This window comes from Bos taurus, chromosome 5 (assembly GCF_002263795.3).
Source record: "Bos taurus isolate L1 Dominette 01449 registration number 42190680 breed Hereford chromosome 5, ARS-UCD2.0, whole genome shotgun sequence".
Lineage (NCBI taxonomy): Eukaryota > Metazoa > Chordata > Mammalia > Artiodactyla > Bovidae > Bos > Bos taurus.
Genome location: NC_037332.1, coordinates 47,357,675 through 47,379,039, shown reverse-complemented (window position 1 = coordinate 47,379,039; position 21,365 = coordinate 47,357,675). Strand labels below are relative to the sequence as shown.

The 21,365-nt window shown below is 40.2% G+C and overlaps 1 protein-coding gene and 1 non-coding gene across 9 annotated transcripts in view; both read right to left on the bottom strand.

Moving 5' to 3' along the window:
- GRIP1 (glutamate receptor interacting protein 1) overlaps positions 1-21,365 on the bottom strand; it is a 309,369-nt gene that overhangs the window by 96,243 nt on the left and 191,761 nt on the right. For 6 of the 8 annotated variants that reach the window (XM_024992486.2, XM_059886942.1, XM_059886943.1 and 3 more), the window contains 5 exons: positions 19,599-19,768; positions 10,826-10,981; positions 9,976-10,131; positions 1,446-1,632; positions 625-770 (listed from right to left, as the gene is read on the bottom strand). In XM_024992486.2, coding sequence (XP_024848254.1) covers positions 625-770; positions 1,446-1,632; positions 9,976-10,131; positions 10,826-10,981; positions 19,599-19,768 — 815 coding nt within the window. The remainder of the gene's footprint in view (positions 1-624; positions 771-1,445; positions 1,633-9,975; positions 10,132-10,825; positions 10,982-19,598; positions 19,769-21,365) is intronic. The other 2 variants (XM_024992485.2, XM_059886945.1) reach the window with 2 other exon arrangements.
- On the bottom strand, positions 4,158-4,322 carry LOC112446885 (U1 spliceosomal RNA). Its single transcript, XR_003034968.1, has one exon. It is a non-coding gene; the product is annotated as a U1 spliceosomal RNA (small nuclear RNA).

Sequence of the window (21,365 nt, the reverse complement as noted above, 5' to 3'; positions counted from 1 at the left end):
AGCTACTGACAAACACCTCCTCCATGACTAAACATAAACACCCTTGCTGTTTTTGATGTTAAGTTCACCCTCTCTTTCCTATGGCAAGTTTTGATGACTATGGAAATAGTCTTGAATAAAGTCTTCTTTGTCATTTTTAACAAGTGTCTGGTGGCAACTTCTCTTTAACACCAAAGACCAAATACTTACCTACTTGGCCTACATAAATTCATCTAATGAATTTTCATTGTTCCCTACAGAACCTTCAATTTTTTTTTTTTTTTTTGCAGTAGGAAGAGTCAAAGAGAGGCATTGCCTGTCCTCATGACTGAATACTATGGTTTCTCAAGCATATACGGGAAAAGTCAGGAAGAATACAGGCTACATGATTTTTTTATCACCTTTACAAAAGCTATTACTTATTCATTTTGTCACATTTATTTTCAATTGTTCTTGTGGTGACATTTTAATGAATAATACAAAAGCAATGCACAATTCAAAATGACACCCCAAACCTCCCAAACAAAAACACATTCAGTATATAAAAAATGATCATCCCTCCCACATTCTCTGCCATATAGTCCACTTAATTCACATGCAGTCCACTCCCAACTATGCAGCTGACTTGAGATTATATGATCATACCTGCAACATCAAACTCAATTTCCAGCGTGACCTTGCTTGTGATTGAAGAGTCTCGGAGGAGCTGATTGGCTTCCTCAAAGGTGCTGTCTTCAGTTGGAATTCCATTAATGGCCAGCACTCTGTCTCCAATTTGAAGCACCCCACATCTAAATTTAGAACCAGACATTACAGGTTGTAGACAGAGTAAATGATTTTCAAGTTGACATTGCCAAGATCCTTTCAATATAGCATTTGTTCTTGTTTATTCATTGCTGTGGGGCATCCTATTAGGTCAACTGCTATGTCTTACATTCTTTTTTTCTATATAAAAGTATAGCTGATTTATTATACTGTGTTACTTTCAGGTATACAGCAAAGTGATTCAGTTATATGCAAGTCCAACATTCTTCTATTTCATGGCTACCAATGTGAACAAAGGAATCTTGAAATATCCCAGAGAAGTAATGCATAATTTAGCACCATGATATTATTATAATCTGACGTGAACCAATATACAGTAATGATGAATGTGCATTCCCCATGGCAGAGAAATTATCATGAAGTTTTGACTTCAGAGATTTTTTTTTTTTTGTAATGGATTTTTTCTTTTTAATTAATTTAGCCTCTAGTCCCCGATGGACAAAAATCTGCTAAAGGCACCACCCAGGCTCACTATTTTTCTCAAACCTGATCAAGAACATAAAATTTTATTGTCAGAACAGAGAGTTCATCTCATCTTGCATTTCCTGCATTGAGCACTGTTCCATAATTTATTAGCCAGTCGAAGATAGCCAGCAAGAAATGCAGGGCAGAAAATGATGCTGTGAAAGAAAGGATCTCACCTCTCGGCTGGGCTGTCAGCTTCAATATAGGAAATCAGAGGTGGAGAGGAGAGGGTCTCTGTAGCAAACACACTGCCCTGCAGTTGAATCCCAAATCCTGTGACAGGATCCGCGGTCAGCACAACCTCTGTGGTTTCTGTGTGAACGACCTGCCCAGCCAAGCCCACGGTGCTAGAGGCTAACGACACTAGAGGAACAAACACACACAGCAGAAATGACTTTAAACTGGAACAGGCACCAGGAAGGCCAGTGTTTCTGAAACAGATCATGTCTCTGGAAAAAAAAAAAGCCTACTGTTAATGGTAGGACATGAGGTTTTGGTCTTTAAGCAAAAGTTTAACTAGAGCTGAATGGGGTAAATGAATCGCCCAATATCTGTCACATCTAAGTCATAGCATCAGTGTAGCCCCTCGTCACACCCACCTCTCATATCAAGGACAGCTGTGGCAACTGTAGGAAGCGCATGGTCTTGGGGTCAGGGTACCTGGGATCTAGTCGTGGCTCAACCACTAAGAAACCAGCTGGGTGACCTTGGGACTAAGTCATTAATCTCTTTCCTATCTAGGAGAAAGGGGGTTGGGCTAACTGATCTAACTTTCCCCCCCTACTTTAGATATTTGTTCCTAAGTTTCTAGCTTTTTACAAAAAACTTGACCTTCAGGTTTGAAGAAACAATTGATCTAAGTCTGGCTCCTGAGGTGGTAAGGATGTAACTGGTCATCAACCTTCATCTATCATTGGCTTGGCATGATGGAGTCATTTAAATGACTTTTATACATTTCCACTTTTCTAATACATGGTCCTATTTCAGCATTTATCAGCTTTTTATTTTCCTTCTTGTCTCGTCACTAGGCTCTTGAGTTCCTTAAAGACTGGAACCAGATCTTTTCCCCTCTGAAATTCCAGTGCCTGGAATTTCCATGGCTAAAGCCATGTGGGATGAATCCGGTTCTATAACATCAATATTTTCCTTTTTGGAATCAGCCCTTGGTCTGCTGAGTTATGGAATGAGACTGGTCCTTCAGGACTCCAATTCTTCTACCATGTGGATCATTCCAGCATTCAGGCTGACACTGCAGAGGATGGTGAGGTGTATCCTTTTCCCATGAGGAGTAAGGAAAATCTACTTCTTCTTAAGAGGCACTGTCACTGTTCTTTCCCAGCAGGGTTAATGTCACTGAGGTTAAAGTGGCCTGCTTTAGGAGGTGAAAGTAGCCTCCAACCCTCATCTTTCTATAGACGGTGGCTTACAATCCCAAGATCGGACACATAATCAAATGTCAATTCAGATTGGGTTTTCTAGTGTGGCTTTGTTAATATCATAACTGTATTCTGAATGCTCTCCAGATCACACATTTTGTTATTGGTGGCACAAAACCAGTAGAAGGTACCATTTCATGTCAGCAAAAATCTGGAGGGTTGCATTTCTTTCCAGTTAGTACTCATAGCAGGTGGGAATATAATATTAGAACATCACCCTTAGGCAGATGGCACTCTGTCTTCTGAGTGAAGATTTTTGGACTTCAACAAGTATATTTTACTTTATATGGAACTTTCTATAGGTCCACATTAATATTTTTTCCATTTACCATCCCAATTTGGCATAGACTTTTGGACTACTCAACTGGAGTTAAAAGTCTGAATTGTTAAGTCAGCTGATTACCATTTCCACTAAGAAAGAATCAAGAAGGAATAGGTCACTTTAATAGTAATGGGGGGATTAGTTTAGATTTAGCAAAGACTTTCTGAGGGAAAGACGTGCTATATTTTTCTGAATCAGAAGACAGTTGAGGAATTTCATTTTCTAGAAGGTTTTGAAAATAGAAATAAGTATTAATTCATATGGGTATCATTAAATCTATAACCTCTACCTGGAGGCAAGCTGAGATGGTAGAAATTATGAGGACATTTAATTTAGAATTAAAAATGTATTAAACACTGGTTTTATAATTTTATGAAGAGTACAGGATTATATTAAATACCTTAGGATTTTACCATTAACTCTGAAAGTCCTCTGACGTACTAGAATCTGTTCTTTGAAATAGTACAATTTCATTGGAAATTGCTTGTACTGATTACTCACACATATTAAAGTCTTGAAAATGACCAATAGAGATAAAGAAGATAAACTACAGATTTAAAGATGATAGGCCAAAACAAAAAAAAACTAATATTACTTGGAGGAGAAAAAGATGAGTTTGATTATCCTGCTTCATTTATGTGGTCAAAAAGCAGGAGAAAATAAAAGTTATTTATGAGTTACAACCGGGTAGTTTAAACTTCTGTATAATGCATTCTCTCCCTCCAGCAGCAAAGCAGCAAATACTCCTGCCAGGTATTGGCTCTGGTCTGTGGTGTGCCCGCTTCTACTCACAAGTGAAGATGGAAATGACCACACTGCTGACGTGCTGTGTTTGAACACTGCTAACGCGTGTGTGCCAAGGTTGTGTTCGGGATTTACATCTGCTCTGTCCTCTTCTCACTCCTTTCTGGAGGGTTCTGCAGGAGTTCACCCTGTGTTTTTGTCAATCCTTGTGTTTCCTACTGTAAGGAAAGGCCAAGTAATGGGAGGCCAAAGATGACTTCTTAGCTCTGAGGTTTAAAAATCTGCCAAATGTTTTCTTAATTTAGACAGCTGTGAAATTTATTGTCAGATATAAAAAGCATCTGAAAAGTATATAGAGAAATGGACCTCAAAGATTCTCTTTTTAAAAAGGGAAAGCACAAACACAGTCCCCCTACTATCACAAATTCTGTAGTAGAATTTCCCTCATTTGGGGAAATTGTAGGGGTCAGTGTATGTGGACTACAATGGAGAAGCCCCACCCTGGGAAGACCACCTACACGATCATGGTATCTCCCCTGCCAGGTAATTATCAAAGATTTATTCATATACTGTGCTTACAATTATTGGATTCTGTAACTGAAGACCTATATCTCACTAAGTGTTCCACATTAGAGTCCACATTGTACATCACATGATCCAGTTCAGGAGACAGTCGGAGTGGTCAACAGCTCCCTCCTCCAAATAGGGGTAGGGCAGCTCTTAAGCTGACCCCTTCGAGAGCTCTGTGCATGGTCATTTTAAAAGCTTACCATGAGCTGCCTTTGAATTCCGGTTGTTTTTCAGGGGCTGGTGGCAGGCACAAAAATTGTTAGGTTGTTTCATTCTCTTCCTTTCAGCTCTTTCCAGTGGTGCCCTCCCTAGCAGTAAGCGATGACCACAGAAGAGGCAAGGATCATTCTGAGAACGTGTTGTAAGGTCTACCCTTTGCTGCAATTCAGGCAGACTGCAAACAGGAAAGCGTCTACACTGGCCCTGTGTACCGGAGCAGGAAGCTGGGCGGAATAGCCAGATCCACTGCTCAGTCATGCCCCGCCATCACAGGGGATGATGGGCTTCTGGGAGGGGCCTTGATCCTCTATGGCAGAAAAAGGGGCAGCTCATGCTGTGGGGGAAAGGTCAGTAAGAATACGGAAGAGGTGATAAGTGGGTTCCCTCTGTGACATGGCTCTGCCACGTCCCAGGGCTTTGTGACACTCCTGGAAACCGATGCTGGGGGTACTTAACATTTTCCCTGGGACACAAACATGACTTTCCTCTTTTAATCCTTGTAACATGCTGTAACAGGCTTCCTGTATTTTCCTCCTTGGTCAATAACAGAGAATGTTTTAATATTTATGTGAGAAAATTTCATTCTTTTCTGGCCATGTCCTTCCTTTGTATTAGAAACATAAGTAAGAATTTTTTTTTTCTTTCTGTTTTGCTCTGGCCTCAACTGATCACCAATACAGCTAAGAGATTTTTATTATATTTGTTGTGACTTTACCATGATTCACCATCCATACAAATGGCCTGGTTGCTATAGGAACGTAAGTATTAGAAAAGGGGCAGTAAATGGTGGCACCAAATAAAGACATAAATAAAGTGGTGGAAATAAACCATAATATAGTGAGAGTGGCAATAAAAGTTTTATTATCTGTTATTTGGGAAAACCTTTACCTCTAACGTGACCATACCAAGTTCAAGCAAAAAATAGAGAGAGAAAGAAAACCGAAAAACTAAATCCTCAGTTTTCTTCTGATTTTGGAAAATTAACATTAGTTTCTTAGGTCTTTCTGAAGTGGGAATAAAAGTTTATAGCTTTCTGAATCTCTTGTTTGATTAAAATATAAAATGCATAATTTCCTGAGATACACATAAATCCTGGCAGATATATGGTCAGTGGTGCTCTAGTGGCTAACATCTACAGCGAATGCTAAGAGCAGATTTCTAGAACCAGGTTTCTGCTTATACTTCTATTATGTTCGAGAATAACGTGCTGTTTAAGAGAGAATTTATCATTAGGTTATGGGTATTGGTGACAGTGTGGCCTTGGCCTTGTTTCCTACTACAAAATTCAAGATGTATAAATATCAACCTGCAATAGCCAAACAGATTATCATTTATTTGTCATGACTAATGTCCTTAATCAACCTAGCAGTCTTACCTAACACAAACAAATGTTTAGCCATTAAAGCAGAAGCGCAAGCATGAATGCATTTGTTTTAATTGCTCTTCCCTGATGAGGGCTGTTAGCCTGCTTTCTCAGTAAGCGGTGCTGCACATGAAGCCATTTTATGTAAAAATTTCATCTACAAATATCCACTACAAATCCTGATTCACTATATGGGAATATTCAACTTCTATATTATGCCTAAATGGAAATGTGGTGAAATATGCCTAAGTCTTGGAGCAGTGTTAATATTTCAAATTTAGGCACCTTAATAGCAAACACGTAAACTATTCAAAATAGCTAACAATTAAATAGTGCTTACTATTTACTATGTATTATTGCAGCATATATATACATCATATTATATATTGCATATATATAATTATAATACTTATTTCATTGGGTAATTGTGAATATTATATTAGAATATATAATTATTCATGCATACATATGAACATATCATATATATATGAATATATAGTCTAGAACTTATAGATGTTCAAGCTGGTTTTAGAAAAGGCAGAGGAACCAGAGATCATATTGCCAACATCTGCTGGATCATCGAAAAAGCAAGAGAGTTCCAGAAAAACATCTATTTCTGCTTTATTGACTATGCCAATGTCTTTGACTGTGTGGATCACAATAAACTGTGGAAAATTCTGAAAGAGATGGGAATACCAGATTACCTGACCTGCCTCTTGATAAATCTGTATGCAGGCTCAGGAAGCAACAGTTAGAACTGGACAGGGAAAAACAGACTGGTTCCAAATAGGAAAAGGAGTTCGTCAAGATTGTATACTTTCACCCTGCTTATTTAACTTATATGCAGAGTACATCATGAGAAACGCTGGGCTTGATGAAGCACAAGCTGGAATCAAGATGGCTGGGAGAAATATCAATAACCTCAGATATGCAGATGACACCACCCTTATGGCAGAAAGTGAAGAAGAACTAAAGAGCGTCTTGATGAAAGTGAAAGAGGAGAGTGAAAAACTTGGCTTAAAGCTCAACATTCAGAAAACTAAGATCATGGCATCTGTTCCCATCACTTCATGGGAAATAGATGGGGAAACAGTGGAAACAGTGTCAGACTTTATTTTTTTGGGCTCCAAAATCACTGCAGATGGTGACTGCAGCCATGAAATTAAAAGACCGTTGCTCCTTGGAAGGAAAGTTGTGACCAATCTAGATAGCATATGAAAAAGCAGAGACATTACTTTGCCAACAAAGGTCTGTCTAGTCAAGGCTATAGTTTTTCCAGTAGTCATATATGGATGTGAGAGTTGGACTATAAAGAAAACTGAGAGCCGAAGAATTGATGCTTTTGACCAGTGGTGTTGGAGAAGACTCTTGAGAGTCCCTTGGACTACAAGGAGATCCAACCAGTTCATCCTAAAGGAGATCAGTCCTGGGTGTTCATTGGAAGGCCTGATGTTGAAGCTGAAACTCCATACTTTGGCCACCTAATGTGAAGAGCGGACTCATTTGAAAAGACCCTGATGCTGGGAAAGATTGAGGGCAGGAGGAGAGGGGGATAACAGAGGATGAGATGGTTGGATGGCATCACTGACTCAATGGACATGAGTTTGGTTGGACTCCGGGAGTTGGTGATGGACAGGGAGCCCTGGTGTGCTGTAGTCCATGGGTACAAAGAGTCAGACATGACCGAGTGACTGAACTGACTGGCAATAATATATATATATATATATATATATATATATATATATATATATATATATATATGCATTTTCATATAATCTTCACAATTACCCAATGGGGTAAGTACTATAATTAGCCTCACTTTGTTGCTAAGAAAGCCAAGATATAGAAAGCTTAAAAATCTTGCTCAAGGTCTTACTGCTACAAAGTAATGACTTTGGGATGAGAAGAATCTGGGCTCATCACCAGTTCACTATGCTGCCTTCAACTTGTTTCTTTCAAGAGTAAATAATTTACCCTCTAGTGTTAGCTAAGAAATATCTAGAAGCTCCTTGTTCGCATTTTGACTAAACTCAATCTTCCTTCCATTTACCTATATTAAAGATGACAAATCTTATATTTGAAGGGATATGCACATCAAAACCAGGAATACACCACAGCAGTGGTTAGCCATGGTTTCCTTTGTAAGCAAACCTTCGCGTTCCTATAACATGAAGAGACCATTTCCCAGTATGGGTGATGGCCAGTCTCCCACACTGCTGGTGGTGCTGGGAGGCCTGGCCACAGACCCACTTCTGAAGATGACTCTCTGGCAAACAAGCTGAAGAGCCAATAGATCCAACCACCTCTCTTCACAAGAATGTTTTCTCTTTAACACCAGTCTTGAAGTACTTGGGTTTAGCTATCTTTAGGTAGCTTAAGTGGAGAAGGCAATGGCACCCCAGTCCAGTACTCTTGCCTGGAAAATCCCATGGACAGGAGAGCCTAGTAGGCTGCAGTTCATGAGGTCGCCAAGAGTCGGACACGACTGAGCGACTTCACTTTCACTTTTCACTTTCATGCATTGGAGAAGGAAATGGCAACCCACTCCAGTGTTCTTGCCTGGAGAATCCCGGGGATGGGGGAGTCTGGTGGGCTGCCGTCTATGGGGTCGCACTGAGTCAGACAGGACTGAAGCGACTTAGCAGCAGCAGCAGCAGCAGGTAGCTTAAGAGTGTTCCTTACTTTATCTCCATAGTAAACACAAGAAGAGATCCCATCTTCTTTGAGTTGTTTTTATGGGAAACACAATCATGGCCACCAGAAAAAAAAAAAATACAAGAAACACTTACCTCTCTCTACACTGGTTAGATCTGGCTGGAAAACTAGGTGTTCTCTTTCTTTAAAACTTACATGATTATGATGAGAGATTATGCTCTGCCCTCCCACTCCCACAAAAGAAAAATTCAGGAGTGATGTGTTTCTTCCCTTTTTCCCTAAGGCATTTGATCACCCTTTCTTCTTTACATGGACAAGCAGCTATCCAGAAGCAGGCCGCCAACCACATCTTCCTAGTTTTTCCTAGTCTGTAACATGCTTGCCTGTCCCAGAAGATCATAGTTCTAAGAGTCGTAGTTGAAATTCCTAGTCTTTAGGATACCTGTTGTAAAGATAAGGATCCTTTCAATCTTCCTGACACTTAAGTGGGTAACATATATGTTAGGGCAGTGCTTGTCAGTGGAGCAGGTTCCCTGTGAAAGTATTAGAATCTTGAGGTATGAAATACAGATTGAAAAGGCACATTTAAGGGGAATAAGCTATAGTTTGAAAGGCATGTTGAAACTTATTATCGTCTTTTTTTGCAGGGATGGTTCATGAAATATGAAATTTATAATGCTGCTGCTGCTGCTAAGTCATTTCAGTCGTGTCCAACTCTGTGCGACCCCATGGACTGCAGCCTACCAGGCTTCTCCGTCCATGGGATTCTCTAGGCAAGAACACTGGAGTGGGTTGCCATTTCCTCCTCCAATGCATGAAAGTGAAAAGTGAAAGTGAAGTCGCTCAGTCATGTCTGACTCTTAGTGACCCCATGGATTGCAGCCTACCAGGCTCCTCCGTCCATGGGATTTTCCAGGCTAGAGTACTGGAGAGGGGTGCCATTGCCTTCTCTGGAAATTTATAATAATACTACACAAATACATGGGACTCATATTTACCAAAAGGGGATACAGTTTTCAGAGTGAGTAGGTGGACCCATCTTTAGTCAATAAGAAACAAAGAACAATGGTTTTATGTTCAAAGGTACCCAGAATATAAGGAAGGAGTCTTAAAGAAAAAAATTACATCTTTGATTTTATCAGATCAAAAGAGCAAGAAAAAAAATTCAAATAAAACGTTGTAGGCAAAGGTAGTACGAACTAACCCAGTCTGAAATTGTATGTGGTGCAACTGTTATGTCGATAAGGGATATCATTTCAATGGTCTTTGGCACAGGGTAGTGAGCTACTTATCTTCTTCCTGCAAAACACTCTTCCTATAGGTTTCCTTACATCCAAGATGCCAATGGACCCACAGGTTTTTTCAGGCCAAAAGACATCGGTTAACATTTCACTTACGTGAGCTTTTGAAGTCTTTCTTTTTCAGTCGCCTCCTCATCATGGTTCCACGTGGGCTAGTGGAGTAGAGGCTTCGAGGCAAAGTCCCCATGTTCAGGGAACTCAGGCTGTATGCACTCATGGAGGTGGGAGAGAAGGATGAAGACACCAAAGCTGCTGTAAGAGAGTGAAGACTTGGCACAGAGCATTCTCAGGGGGCGTGTAAGCCTGCCACACCTGTCAACCAGCAACAATCCAGAAAACACACAAGATGCACAGCAATGGCTAGTAGGTGGCTCCAACCAATCAGAGACCTGGCTAGTAGGTGGCTCCAACCAATCAGAGACCAAGTCTCAGGAGCCATGGAGACAGTGCTTTAGAATCTGTGTTATAAGAGCCCAGAAATGCCTAAGGAGCAGCATCGATCTCCGTAAGTACAATGCAACACAGAGAGGCTCTACGAGTTTTGCTTTAGACAAAAAAAGAAAACATTAAAGCAAGTTTCTCCATAAACAACAACTCAATGCTTCAGATACATAATCTCATTTTCATAGACAGCTTCTGGCATGAATTTCACAAGTGGTTCCATATACACAAATAAGGTCTGAGAACATTATCTTCTATATACTATTCTTCATTGCTATTTCCTGACCACACATAAATCATTCTGAACATTTACATCCTCTCTTAACAACAAATGCTTTCTAATGGAAAAGACAGACTTAAGAGATGACAGAAATGAGAAGTTGCTACTACAAAAAAAAAAAGACACCACACCTATGAAACCAAATATGGTATGAATCAGATGAAGAAGGCATGAGAAGAATATAATTTAAGTAAAAGACCAGGAGGAGAAAGCCTGGAACATTACGAGGGCTGTTTGGAGGAGGCGCTTTCATGACTGTCAGGGCTGGCGCTCTGCAATGGTCAGGGTGGAACGAGTTATAGTGATGGTAGGTGTGAAGGCTGCAGTGGTTGCTGGCCCAGAAGTCCCAGGGAAGTGGCCTGTCGCTCCTCTGAATTTTCACTGCCCACATGAAGTGATGATGAGAAATAAGAAAAAACAAACAAAGAACCAAAAAAGAGGAAAAAGTAACTGAACTGCACAAATAAAAAGTAACAACAACAACAAAAAAATGAAGCCTGCTTGCACAAAAAAAGGAAAAAAACTGGCTTTGCCCTTTTCTCAGTGGTCAGCAAAACCTATGATTAACACCAGAGATGGTAACTTTTCATCTTCCCAACAATAATGCATGTCTTTCCCCAGCCCATTTTTTTCTCCTTTTAAGATGACTACTGAATCAATTTCTAATCTCCCCCTGTGCTTCACAGCAGAGATTAAAACATTTTTTTCTTTAACTTAAAAGTCAACCCTGCAAGATCTATGGCACAAGATTAGTAATTAGAGATTTGCAAATCTTGGCCAGTTAGTAGCTCTTGTTTTGAGAAAAAGAAAAGAATGAATGATAAATCATACTGGCTCCTGATTCAAAGGATGTACTAGTCACATATCACAATTTACTGCTCTGACATTTTAATTACACTACTATTCATCACTTGAACCACAATAAACTATTCTATCAGGATCTTATCCATATCCTAATAAGAAGATGCAAGTGTCAACATACTTTACAATTTGGGGGGTATTTTTAAAAGCTGTATTTATATTTGAAAGAAGGCATTTAATTATTAAAACTATTTCAAATATTCTTGTATTTTTTAAGATGCCACAAAATTTTAATAAAGCTAATTTCAAAATGCTGGTGTCCACTTTATGTTTTAAAAAATGTATATCATACTTCCATTCTAATTTCAATATTGTTTGATTTGACTTTCTACTCAGTGGTCTGAAAGTATGAGCGCTTTTATGTTTGTTACTATATTGATTGGAAAATTTTCACTTAACTGTCTTAAAGAATGAAAAATAAAATATGGACTTTTATCTCTATTGTCATGATTCTAAGACTAGGTGCCTTACATATGAATGAATTTGCAGTATTTATTCATGGAGTGAGGTCAGATACTCTAAGTATTTAAAGGAGAGTTCTTTGGGTAAGAGTTTAAATTACACCATCAGTGACATCAGCCTCATTGACACATCTCAGCCTTTCTGGAATGAGACAGATCATGGAACAAAAGCATGACAGATCACCACGGGCTGAGGCCACCTGTATTTCCGTTCCAGTTCCAACCCATCTTCTCTATCAGACCTTGACCAGTTACTCAACCTGTCTAAGCCACAGTTCCCTCATTATGTCAAGTAGAGATCACAAAAGCATCTATCCCAGAGGCCAACTGTTGAGAATATGCACCAAGGTGCTTAGCATGGTGCTGGCACACAGAATAAAAACTAGTGACTCTTTATTTAATAGCATTGATACCATATACTTTCTATCTACTTGCCAATGAATACTTTTTCTTTTTTTTTTTAAGGAAACAGGTATATCTCTCACGCTACAAATTTCATTCACTGGACACAAGTTGAGAGACTGAGAAATCTGCAGCACACTTTCATGGCCACCATCATTTTGTAGTCCTGAACATATGGTCTTTTGCTTCTATATACTTCAGTTTCTAGTTTTGGGATTTATCTCCCTCTCCACTAGTCTACTTTCAAGCTACCAAGCTACCACCTCCTTCACCTCGACCACTGCCAAATCTTCAGACTTGGCTCCCTGGTTCATCTCTTACCTACCAACCTTCCAGGATCCATAGTACAGAATATTTTAAATACATAAATTAGATGATGCAACACCCATTTAAGGTATTTCAATGGGTTACAGTAACAAAGAGAATCAAATGTGAGCCCTACTTATCTCTCTAGCTTCACCCCTTCGCACACTTCCTACTTCTAATATTCTCCTACCTGTTTACAAGGCTGGCTCAGGTGCCAAGTCATTCTGACCTCCCTGGATGAAGAAGTTGTCTCTCCTATGTTATTCCATTGCTTTTTTATTAATATATTCCTCATAGTTGAAAGGGCTTTATTGATTTAATATACTTTTAATGCTTGTCTCTCTAGACTGGAATGTAAATCCCATGAGAATAGGAATCTACTTTGCTTGCCTTGCTCACTAGATGCACTGTGGCAACTAGAACAGAGCCTGGCATATAATGGCTGATGAACGAGTGAATGAGTGAAGGAACACATGCGTGAATGAATAAGAATATCAGCCAGAGGGTCCATGTACACACTGTAGCAGCATTTTCCTTGTGATAAAGAGCATTTCGAGGCAAGTCTCTTTCGCCATCCTCACTTTACTTTTGGGTGTACCAGAAGACTTTTTAGCAAGAGGCAGTCAGTGTTGGGTCTGGCTAATCTACACCCATAGCCACTTATTGAGCTCTATAAAATATCATGTGTTTCAAATGATGTACAGTGAGTAATGGTTAGATAGCATCACTGATTCAATGGACATGAATCTGAGAAAACTCAGAGACAGAGTGGAGAACAGAGGAGTCTTGCATGCTACAGTCCATGGGTTTGCGAACAGTCTGACATGAGTTAGCAACTGAACAACACAGTGTGTGAACTTTAGAATTCTCCACTCATTTTTTAACCCAGTTCTTTATGGAGTGCTGTTAAAATTACTGGGCAGTTTTGAGTGCTGTCAAACCAAATTGATAACTCAGTAAGGAAGATTCTGACCACCTATGTATGTCTGGCTCTGTGACATCTGTGGCAGGTTAAATGTAAGTCATTTAATTCAAGGGATTAGATCTGAAAGACAGAGTGCCTGAAGAACTATGGACGGAGGTTCGTGACATTGTACAGGAGGCAATGATCAAGACCATCCCCAAGAAAAAGAATTGCAAAAAGGCGAAATGGTTGTCTACAAATAGCTGAGCAAAGAAGAGAAGCTAAAGGCAAAGGAGAAAAGGAACGATATACCTATTTGAATGCAGAGTTCCAAAGAATAGCAAGGAGAGATAAGAAAGCCTTCCTCGGTGATGAGAAAGCCTTCCTCAGTGATCAGTGCAAAGAAATAGAGGAAAACAATAGAATGGGAATGACTAGAGATCTCTTCAAGAAAATTAGAGATTCCAAGGGAATATTTCATACGAAGATGGGCTCAATAAAGGGCAGAAATGGTATGGATCTAACAAAAGCAGAAGATATTAAGAAGAGGTGGCAAGAATACACGGAAGAACTGTACAAAAAAAGATCTTCATGACCCAGATAATCATGATCGTGTGATCACTGACCTAGAGCCAGACATCCTGGAATGTGAAGTCAAGTGGGCTTTAGAAAGCATCACTATGAACAAAGCTAGTGCAGGTGATGGAATTCCAGTTGAGCTATTTCAAATCCTGAAAGATGATGCTGTGAAAGTGCTGCACTCAATATGCCAGCAAATTTGGAAAACTCAGCAGTGGCCACAGGACTGGAAAAGGTCAGTTTTCATTCCAATCCCAAAGAAAGGCAATGCCAAAGAATGCTCAAACTACCACACAGTTGCACTCATCTCACGTGCTAGCAAAGTAATGCTCAAAATCCTCCAAATCATGTGTCAACAGTATATGAACTGTGAACTTCCCGATGTTCAAGCTGGATTTAGAAAAGGCAGAGGAACCAGAGATCAAACTGCCAACATCCGCTGGATCATCAAAAAAGCAAGAGAGTTCCAGAAAAATATCTACTTTTGCTTTATTGATTATGCCAAAGCCTTTGACTGTGTGAATCACAACAAACTGGAAAATTCTGAAAAAGATGGGAATACCAGATCACCTGACCTGCCTCTTGATAAATCTGTATGCAGATCAGGAAACAACAGTTAGAACTGGACATGGAACAACATACTGGTTCCAAGTCAGAACACAAGTACAGCAAGTTGTCACCTTGCTTGTTTAATTTAAATGCAGAGTACATCATGCTAAATGCCAGGCTGGATGAAGCACAAACTGGAATCAAGATTGTTGGGAGAAATATCAATAACCTCAGATACACAGCTATTTGTAAGCCTTCCCCAGACAGCCATTTTGCTTTTTTGCATTTCTTTTCCATGGGGATGGTCTTGATCCCTGTCTCCTGTACAATGTCATGAACCTCATTCCATAGCTCATCAGGCACTCTATCTATCAGATCTAGGCCCTTAAATCTATTTCTCACTTCCACTGTATAATCATAAGGGATTTGATTTAGGTCATACCTGAATGGTCTAGTGGTTTTCCCTACTTTCTTCAATTTCAGTCTGAATTTGGCAATAAGGACTTCATGATCTGAGCCACAGTCAGCTCCTGGTCTTGTTTTTGCTGACTGTGTAGAGCTTCTCCATCTATAACAGAGACATTACTTTGCCAACAAAGGTTCATCTAGTCAAGGCTATGGTTTTTCCTGTGGTCATGTATGGATGTGAGAGTTGGACTGTGAAGAAGGCTGAGCGCCGAAGAATTGATGCCTTTGAACTGTGGTGTTGGAGAAGACTGTTGAGAGTCCCTTGGACTGCAAGGAGATCCAACCAGTCCATTCTGAAGGAGATCAGCCCTGGGATTTCTTTGGAGGGAATGATGCTAAAGCTGAAACTCCAGTACTTTGGCCACCTCATGCGAAGAGTTGACTCATTGGAAAAGGCTCTGATGCTGGGAGGGATTGGGGGCAAGAGGAGAAGGGGACGACAGAGGATGAGATGGCTGGATGGCATCAGTGACTCGATGGACGTGAGTATGGGTGAACGCCCGGAGTTGGTGATGGACAGGGAGGCCTGGTGTGCTGCAATTCACGGGGTTGCAAAGAGTCAGACGCGACTGAGCGACTGATCTGATCTGATCTGATCAGATACGTAGATGACACCACCCTTATGGCAGAAAGTGAAGAGGAACTAAAGAGCCTCTTGATGAAAGTGAAAGAGGAGGCTGAAAAGGTTGGCTTAAAGCTCAACTTTCAGAAAACTAAGATCATGGCATCCAGCCCCATTACTTCGTGGCAAACAGATGGGGAAACAATGAAAACAGTGAGAGACTTTATATTTTTGGGCTTCAAAATACTACAGATGGTGACTGAAGCCAAGAAGTTAAAAGATGCTTGCTCTTTGGAAGGAAAGCTATGACCAACCTAGACAGCATATTAAAAAGCAGAAACAATACTTTGCCAACCAAGGTCCATCTAGTGAAAACTATGGTTTTTCCAGTGGTTATGTACGGATGTGAGAGTTGGACTATAATGAAAGCTGAGTGCCAAAGAATTAATGTTTTTGACCTGTGGTGTTGGAGAAGACTATAGAGAGTCCCTTGGACAGAAAGGAGATCCAACCTGTCCACCCTAAAGGAAATCAGTCCTGAATATTCCTTGGCAGGACTGATGCGGAAGCTGAAACTCCAATACTTTGGCTACCTGATGTGAAGAATTGACTCATTTGAAAAGACCCTGATGCTGGGAAAGATTGAAGGCAGGAGAAGGGGATGATAGAGGATGAGATGGTTGGATGGCATCACTGACTTGATGGACATCAGTTTGAATGAGCTCCGGGTGTTGGTAATGGACAGGAAAGCCTGGCATGCTAAAGTCCATGGGGTTGCAAAGAGTCATACACGAATGAGTGACTGAACTGACCTGAACTGAAATGTAGGTCATAATACTTACTTTGACTTGAACTGGGGACTAAATCTTCATATACATAAAATAATTAAGAGACAAAAATTATATAATTAATGCACAAAACTGCCTGCCATGTATAATTAATTTAAAAGGCATTCAGCAAACAATGTAGCCCAGAGAAGACAGCTGTAGCCTATTTTGAACATGCACTCTAAATCTATTCTGTTTTATGGTGATGGATTTTATACTCATATGTTAGACAAGGATTTCAGTTTAAAAATAAGATGTCACATTTTTGACATACTCTTTCATTTTGAAAAAAATTCATTTACATTCTCCCACTTAATGGTCCCCATAATATTAATAACAGTCAACTTTCACTGAGTCCTCACTATATACCAGGCCCTAAGTGCTAAGTGATTATACATGGACTATCTCAGATAATACTCATAATACATCTATGAGGTATATAGTATAATAACACCCATTTTACAGATGAAGAAACTGAGGCATAGAAAAGTTGAGTAACTTGCTAAGTTCCCAAGTGGTGGAGCCAGAATTACAGTTCTGAGAGCCTGACTCTGAGTCCCTGCCCTCCGCCACCACACTATACTTGCCTCTTCCTATGCATGTTCCTAAGTCCTTTGTTACAGATAAACAAACAGTAAGGAAAATATAATGTTTTTTCTATCATTCCATGGTGACATTGCTGTTGAAATCTTGAGGTATCTGACATGGGAGGTACTTTTGTTCTCTTCTCTAACTGCACCCTCTTATCTAGTCCAGGAGTTGAAAGGTATAGGCAATAGGTACGCTGTTGGTTGCTCAGAAATGGTAGTTCTCCTGGTACTGAATCATAGAACCTCAAGACTCTGCTCACATTTTCTTTTCCAAAGTCTTTTCCAAAGTTTCCTCCAAGCAAGACCGTCTCCCAAAGACTCTCAGGGGCACAATTTCTAACCTTAAAAACTCATTCTTATGGCTTTTTGAATGCTGCTATTTCCCAGCAAAAGGCATAGCAAATCTGTTCCTGGTTGATGTGTCCATTTCTGTATTTCCCTAAAAATACTATTGTGAATGCTTTCTTGCTCAGCAAAATCTGTGAAATGTTTTATCTCCATCTACCCATGAGATGAGAGGCATGCTGTTTAAGCATCAGAAATCTTGAAAAAAAAAACAAAACAAAACAACTAGAACTTTCTTATGGAAAAAGGTAAAACTATATAACAATTCTACTACATCTCAAAACAGAAGTTTGAGAATCATAAACATTATAACAATTTTGGGGTATATTTTCTCTTCTTAATTGGGATTTAATTATGTTTAAGACCCATTATTTATTTCCTTTTGGAAATACAAGTCTGATTTTAATATAAAATGTAGGGAGATACTTGCATGTTAGATAAAGAAGATGGTGAACAATTTTCAACAATAGTGGATGACAGGGTCAGAAGCGGGAGTTAGAATTACTAAAATTACCAGCCCTTCACCCCGCTGCAAAATCACAAATGACATCAGCTTTTCCACAGTGAAGAAAAAAAAGTTAGTTCTTGGTCTCCATCCCCTTTATATATAAATTCATCTTCTCAGACTGTCTTGGCAGATAAAAACATTTAATATTTCATGAGTGGAAACTATTTGAACTATGATTTGTTTACATGGCGAATAAGAGGCAGGGAAGATGAGGTTGCTAAAGACAATGACATTTTTATAGGGTCTGTTCACATTTCTGATTCTGATCCTAGAATTTACCAAGCAGAATCTCCTGCTGAAAAAGCACTAGGCAGTGTGTACTGTTATGCCTGGTGGGCTCCAAATCCAGTGGCACCTTCAGATTAATTTAGAAGAAACGTAACAGCTTTAGAAATCTCCCTTCTCAGTCAGTGAGCAGGAAAGACCCGCACATCCTCCTGACAGGAATGGAACAGTCCCATGAATCGTACCCCCTTATCATTTCTATTTAAACGAGGCAGAATTTCTGTTCATAACCTGCCTCAGCTGCCTCATTTCTCCAACTCCAATGTGTAAAATTAAAATCTGATAAAGGGAATGCTGTATTGGAGATTTTCATTAGCTCCAGAGCTGTCTAAGCTCCATTTAATTAAAAAAGGTTGCATCCAGCTGACTCATTCAATATGAAAATTATTTCGTGCTGCTTTTTTTTCAAACTGTGGGAAAGTGCAGCATGTTTTAGAAGGTTGGAGACATAGGAAACAAACAACCTCCTCAGAAGCAAAATTTTGGTTCCAGAGAAAATTCTTCTCTCTCTCTAAACATAAAGAAATGTGTTCCTCACCTCTAGGGAGCCTGATAAGTACTAGTGGGGATCAGAAGTTGGTTTCAAGGAATAAAAAAGGAGAGTGCTTGATTTAAGGAAGAGGAGCAAGGGAGCGGTTAGAACAAAGACCCCACCGGAGAGTTGTTCTTCATTTGATTTTGGGCTCAAAGTCCTTTTTCTTGCACTGGGTTTTATTTAAGGATGCCTAGGTGGGACAGGGTATAAACACTCAGCAAAAGATCTGTAAGCTTCAAGACAGTGAAAATCCAGATTCCCTCAGGTGGAACTTGTTACTGCATAATCCTAGTCAAATGTTCTGACACTCCTAGGAGAAATATTTGGTCAGAAGTTTGTTCTCCAACCTAAGGAAAACAACTAGTCTGAAAAACAGACAAAATCTCTCATGAAACTGTTTTCCCCCTGAAATATTTGAAGGATCTGGCATGAATGCCCACTTCATAACTGTTTTTAAACAGTGGGAGTTTTAGTATTTGCCTTTAAGGAAGTTCAATGCAAATCACAGGAAGTCAAATTATTTCCTTTCTTCCCACACTCAATTTGTACCAAAGGCTTAAAAAAAAACCAAACAGTACAAATATGAAAATTCTATTTCAAACAGTGTTTCCTCAATTTGGGGGTTTCAGGTGAAACACCCGGGGCTTGGTCAAAGGAATTGGGAAGATGAAGAGAGTAAACGAAGATCGCCTGTTGTCTGAGAAGAAACGATGGAGGCAGAATTGAACTTGGCCTCTCTCTGCTTTCTAACTCTGCTGGAGAAGCAATCATTGCAAGGGGAAGACAACAGAGGTTTATGTGGGTGGATCCTCTCACCATGGTCAGGTCCCTTCAGGGCCAGGCGGGTCTGATGATGGGGAAGAATCTCAAGCTTGACCTGGTCGGTGGTGTTGGCTAGGAACTGGGTTGCTTCTGCGAGCGTGCAGTACTCCATGCTGGTGCCGTCGATGGACAGGATGTGATCGCCCACGTGCAGAGCACCACACCTATGAGGAGGAGAAGATGATGGCGCGCCTTCCTCTTTGGGTTATGACTTTCACGTCCTCATACTTAAAACTTCACACAGTTTTCATTTTCTTAAGGGGAAAAGGAAACGCTTGAATGTCATAGGAAACACTACCTGTCAAATATTAACTATCTTGGGTATGAAAAGAAATGTAAAACCTTGTAGAAAAATACAGAAAAACTCAAGGAAAGGTTTTTCCTTGTCCTTTATAAAAAATATATTATTTTGGGGGTGGCAGGGCTGAAAGTTGAGGGGAAGTGAGCAAGCAAGGAGGGAAGAATAGGAAAATGTTTTCCTTTGACTTTTTTTCTGTGATTTTTTTCCCCCTGAGTTTTTATATCTATAAATACGAGTTGGTAAATATTCAGAATGTAAAGATGGGACTCGCAGAATGGGAATTGGGTCATTTACGATTTTCTTGGGAGGATAACTTGGGAGAAAGATTCAGCTAGTGCTTGCTCGGAATCATCTCACACATGCTCCCAGATCACCAGTTCTTGATTATTTTGTTATTCTGGAGATAAACATTTATTAGTGCAAAAGCTCTCAAAGATGATGGAAATGAGGCAGGCGTCAAAGAGTAATCAAAGGACGCCTCTGTGGTGAGTGAGGGGGAAGCTGGGGAGCAGGAGGGGCGGGCTGCTACGCCTTGCTGAACTCAAGAGGCTGAGTGAGTTGGGAAAAGCACACACAGCAGTCAGCATCTCAAGGTGCCAGTCAAGTGGACAGCTGCTTAAACTGCCTACCCTCTGCAACAGGACAGAAACAGAGGGAGAACGTGAAAGCATCCTGCACCACTGAACGGGAGGGCATCCCTGAATCCATCACTCTTAAATGCCTGAACGGAGCTAAGAGCACAGTAGAGCTACAGACTGACCACTACAGGGGTAGCCGCAGAGCATCAGAGTCAGAAGTTCACCAGGAAGGGCAGAAGAGGGATGGAGACATGCAGGGAGACTGGGCATTGGGGTAGATCTAAACACTTGCACGATGACCACAGTCTACTTCTCAGGACAAAAACGTTTCAAGTCATCCCTCCCATCTAAAAATAAAATGCCACTTGGGTGCACCTGGAGTGCTTCAGCTATGGGAGGTGGGGGTTTTCTTACCAGGAGTGGTTAAATAATTTATTAGGTGGTAAGGTAGTCTTCCTCCCCCACCCCCACCCCTGCAATTTGTAAATCTATCAGAAGAAGAATTCGGGATAAAAGACTGGCATTTTTATGTCATGAGAATGAACGATGTTTTGGGGGACCCTTGAATATAGTGAAACTCTAAGATTAACATACGTCAGTGGAGGGCCTTTCTTTAAAGACTATCATTTTTAAAATGTTGTTTTACTTCCTGAAGAAAAAAGGAATAAGATTGTATGGTGGCAGGATTTAATTGTTCACAATTCAAGAAACCACAGGACTTCTCTGCATGGAGCATCATAAAGATCTGCTTAGCTACCCTCAACCAAAAATGGGCTATTACTCTAGGACACAGTAGGTGAATGTACATAGTTGCTTGACTTTTTCTCATTTCTAAAGGCCACACCAAACATTCGGGTGAAGCAACATTACTTCACGCGGTAG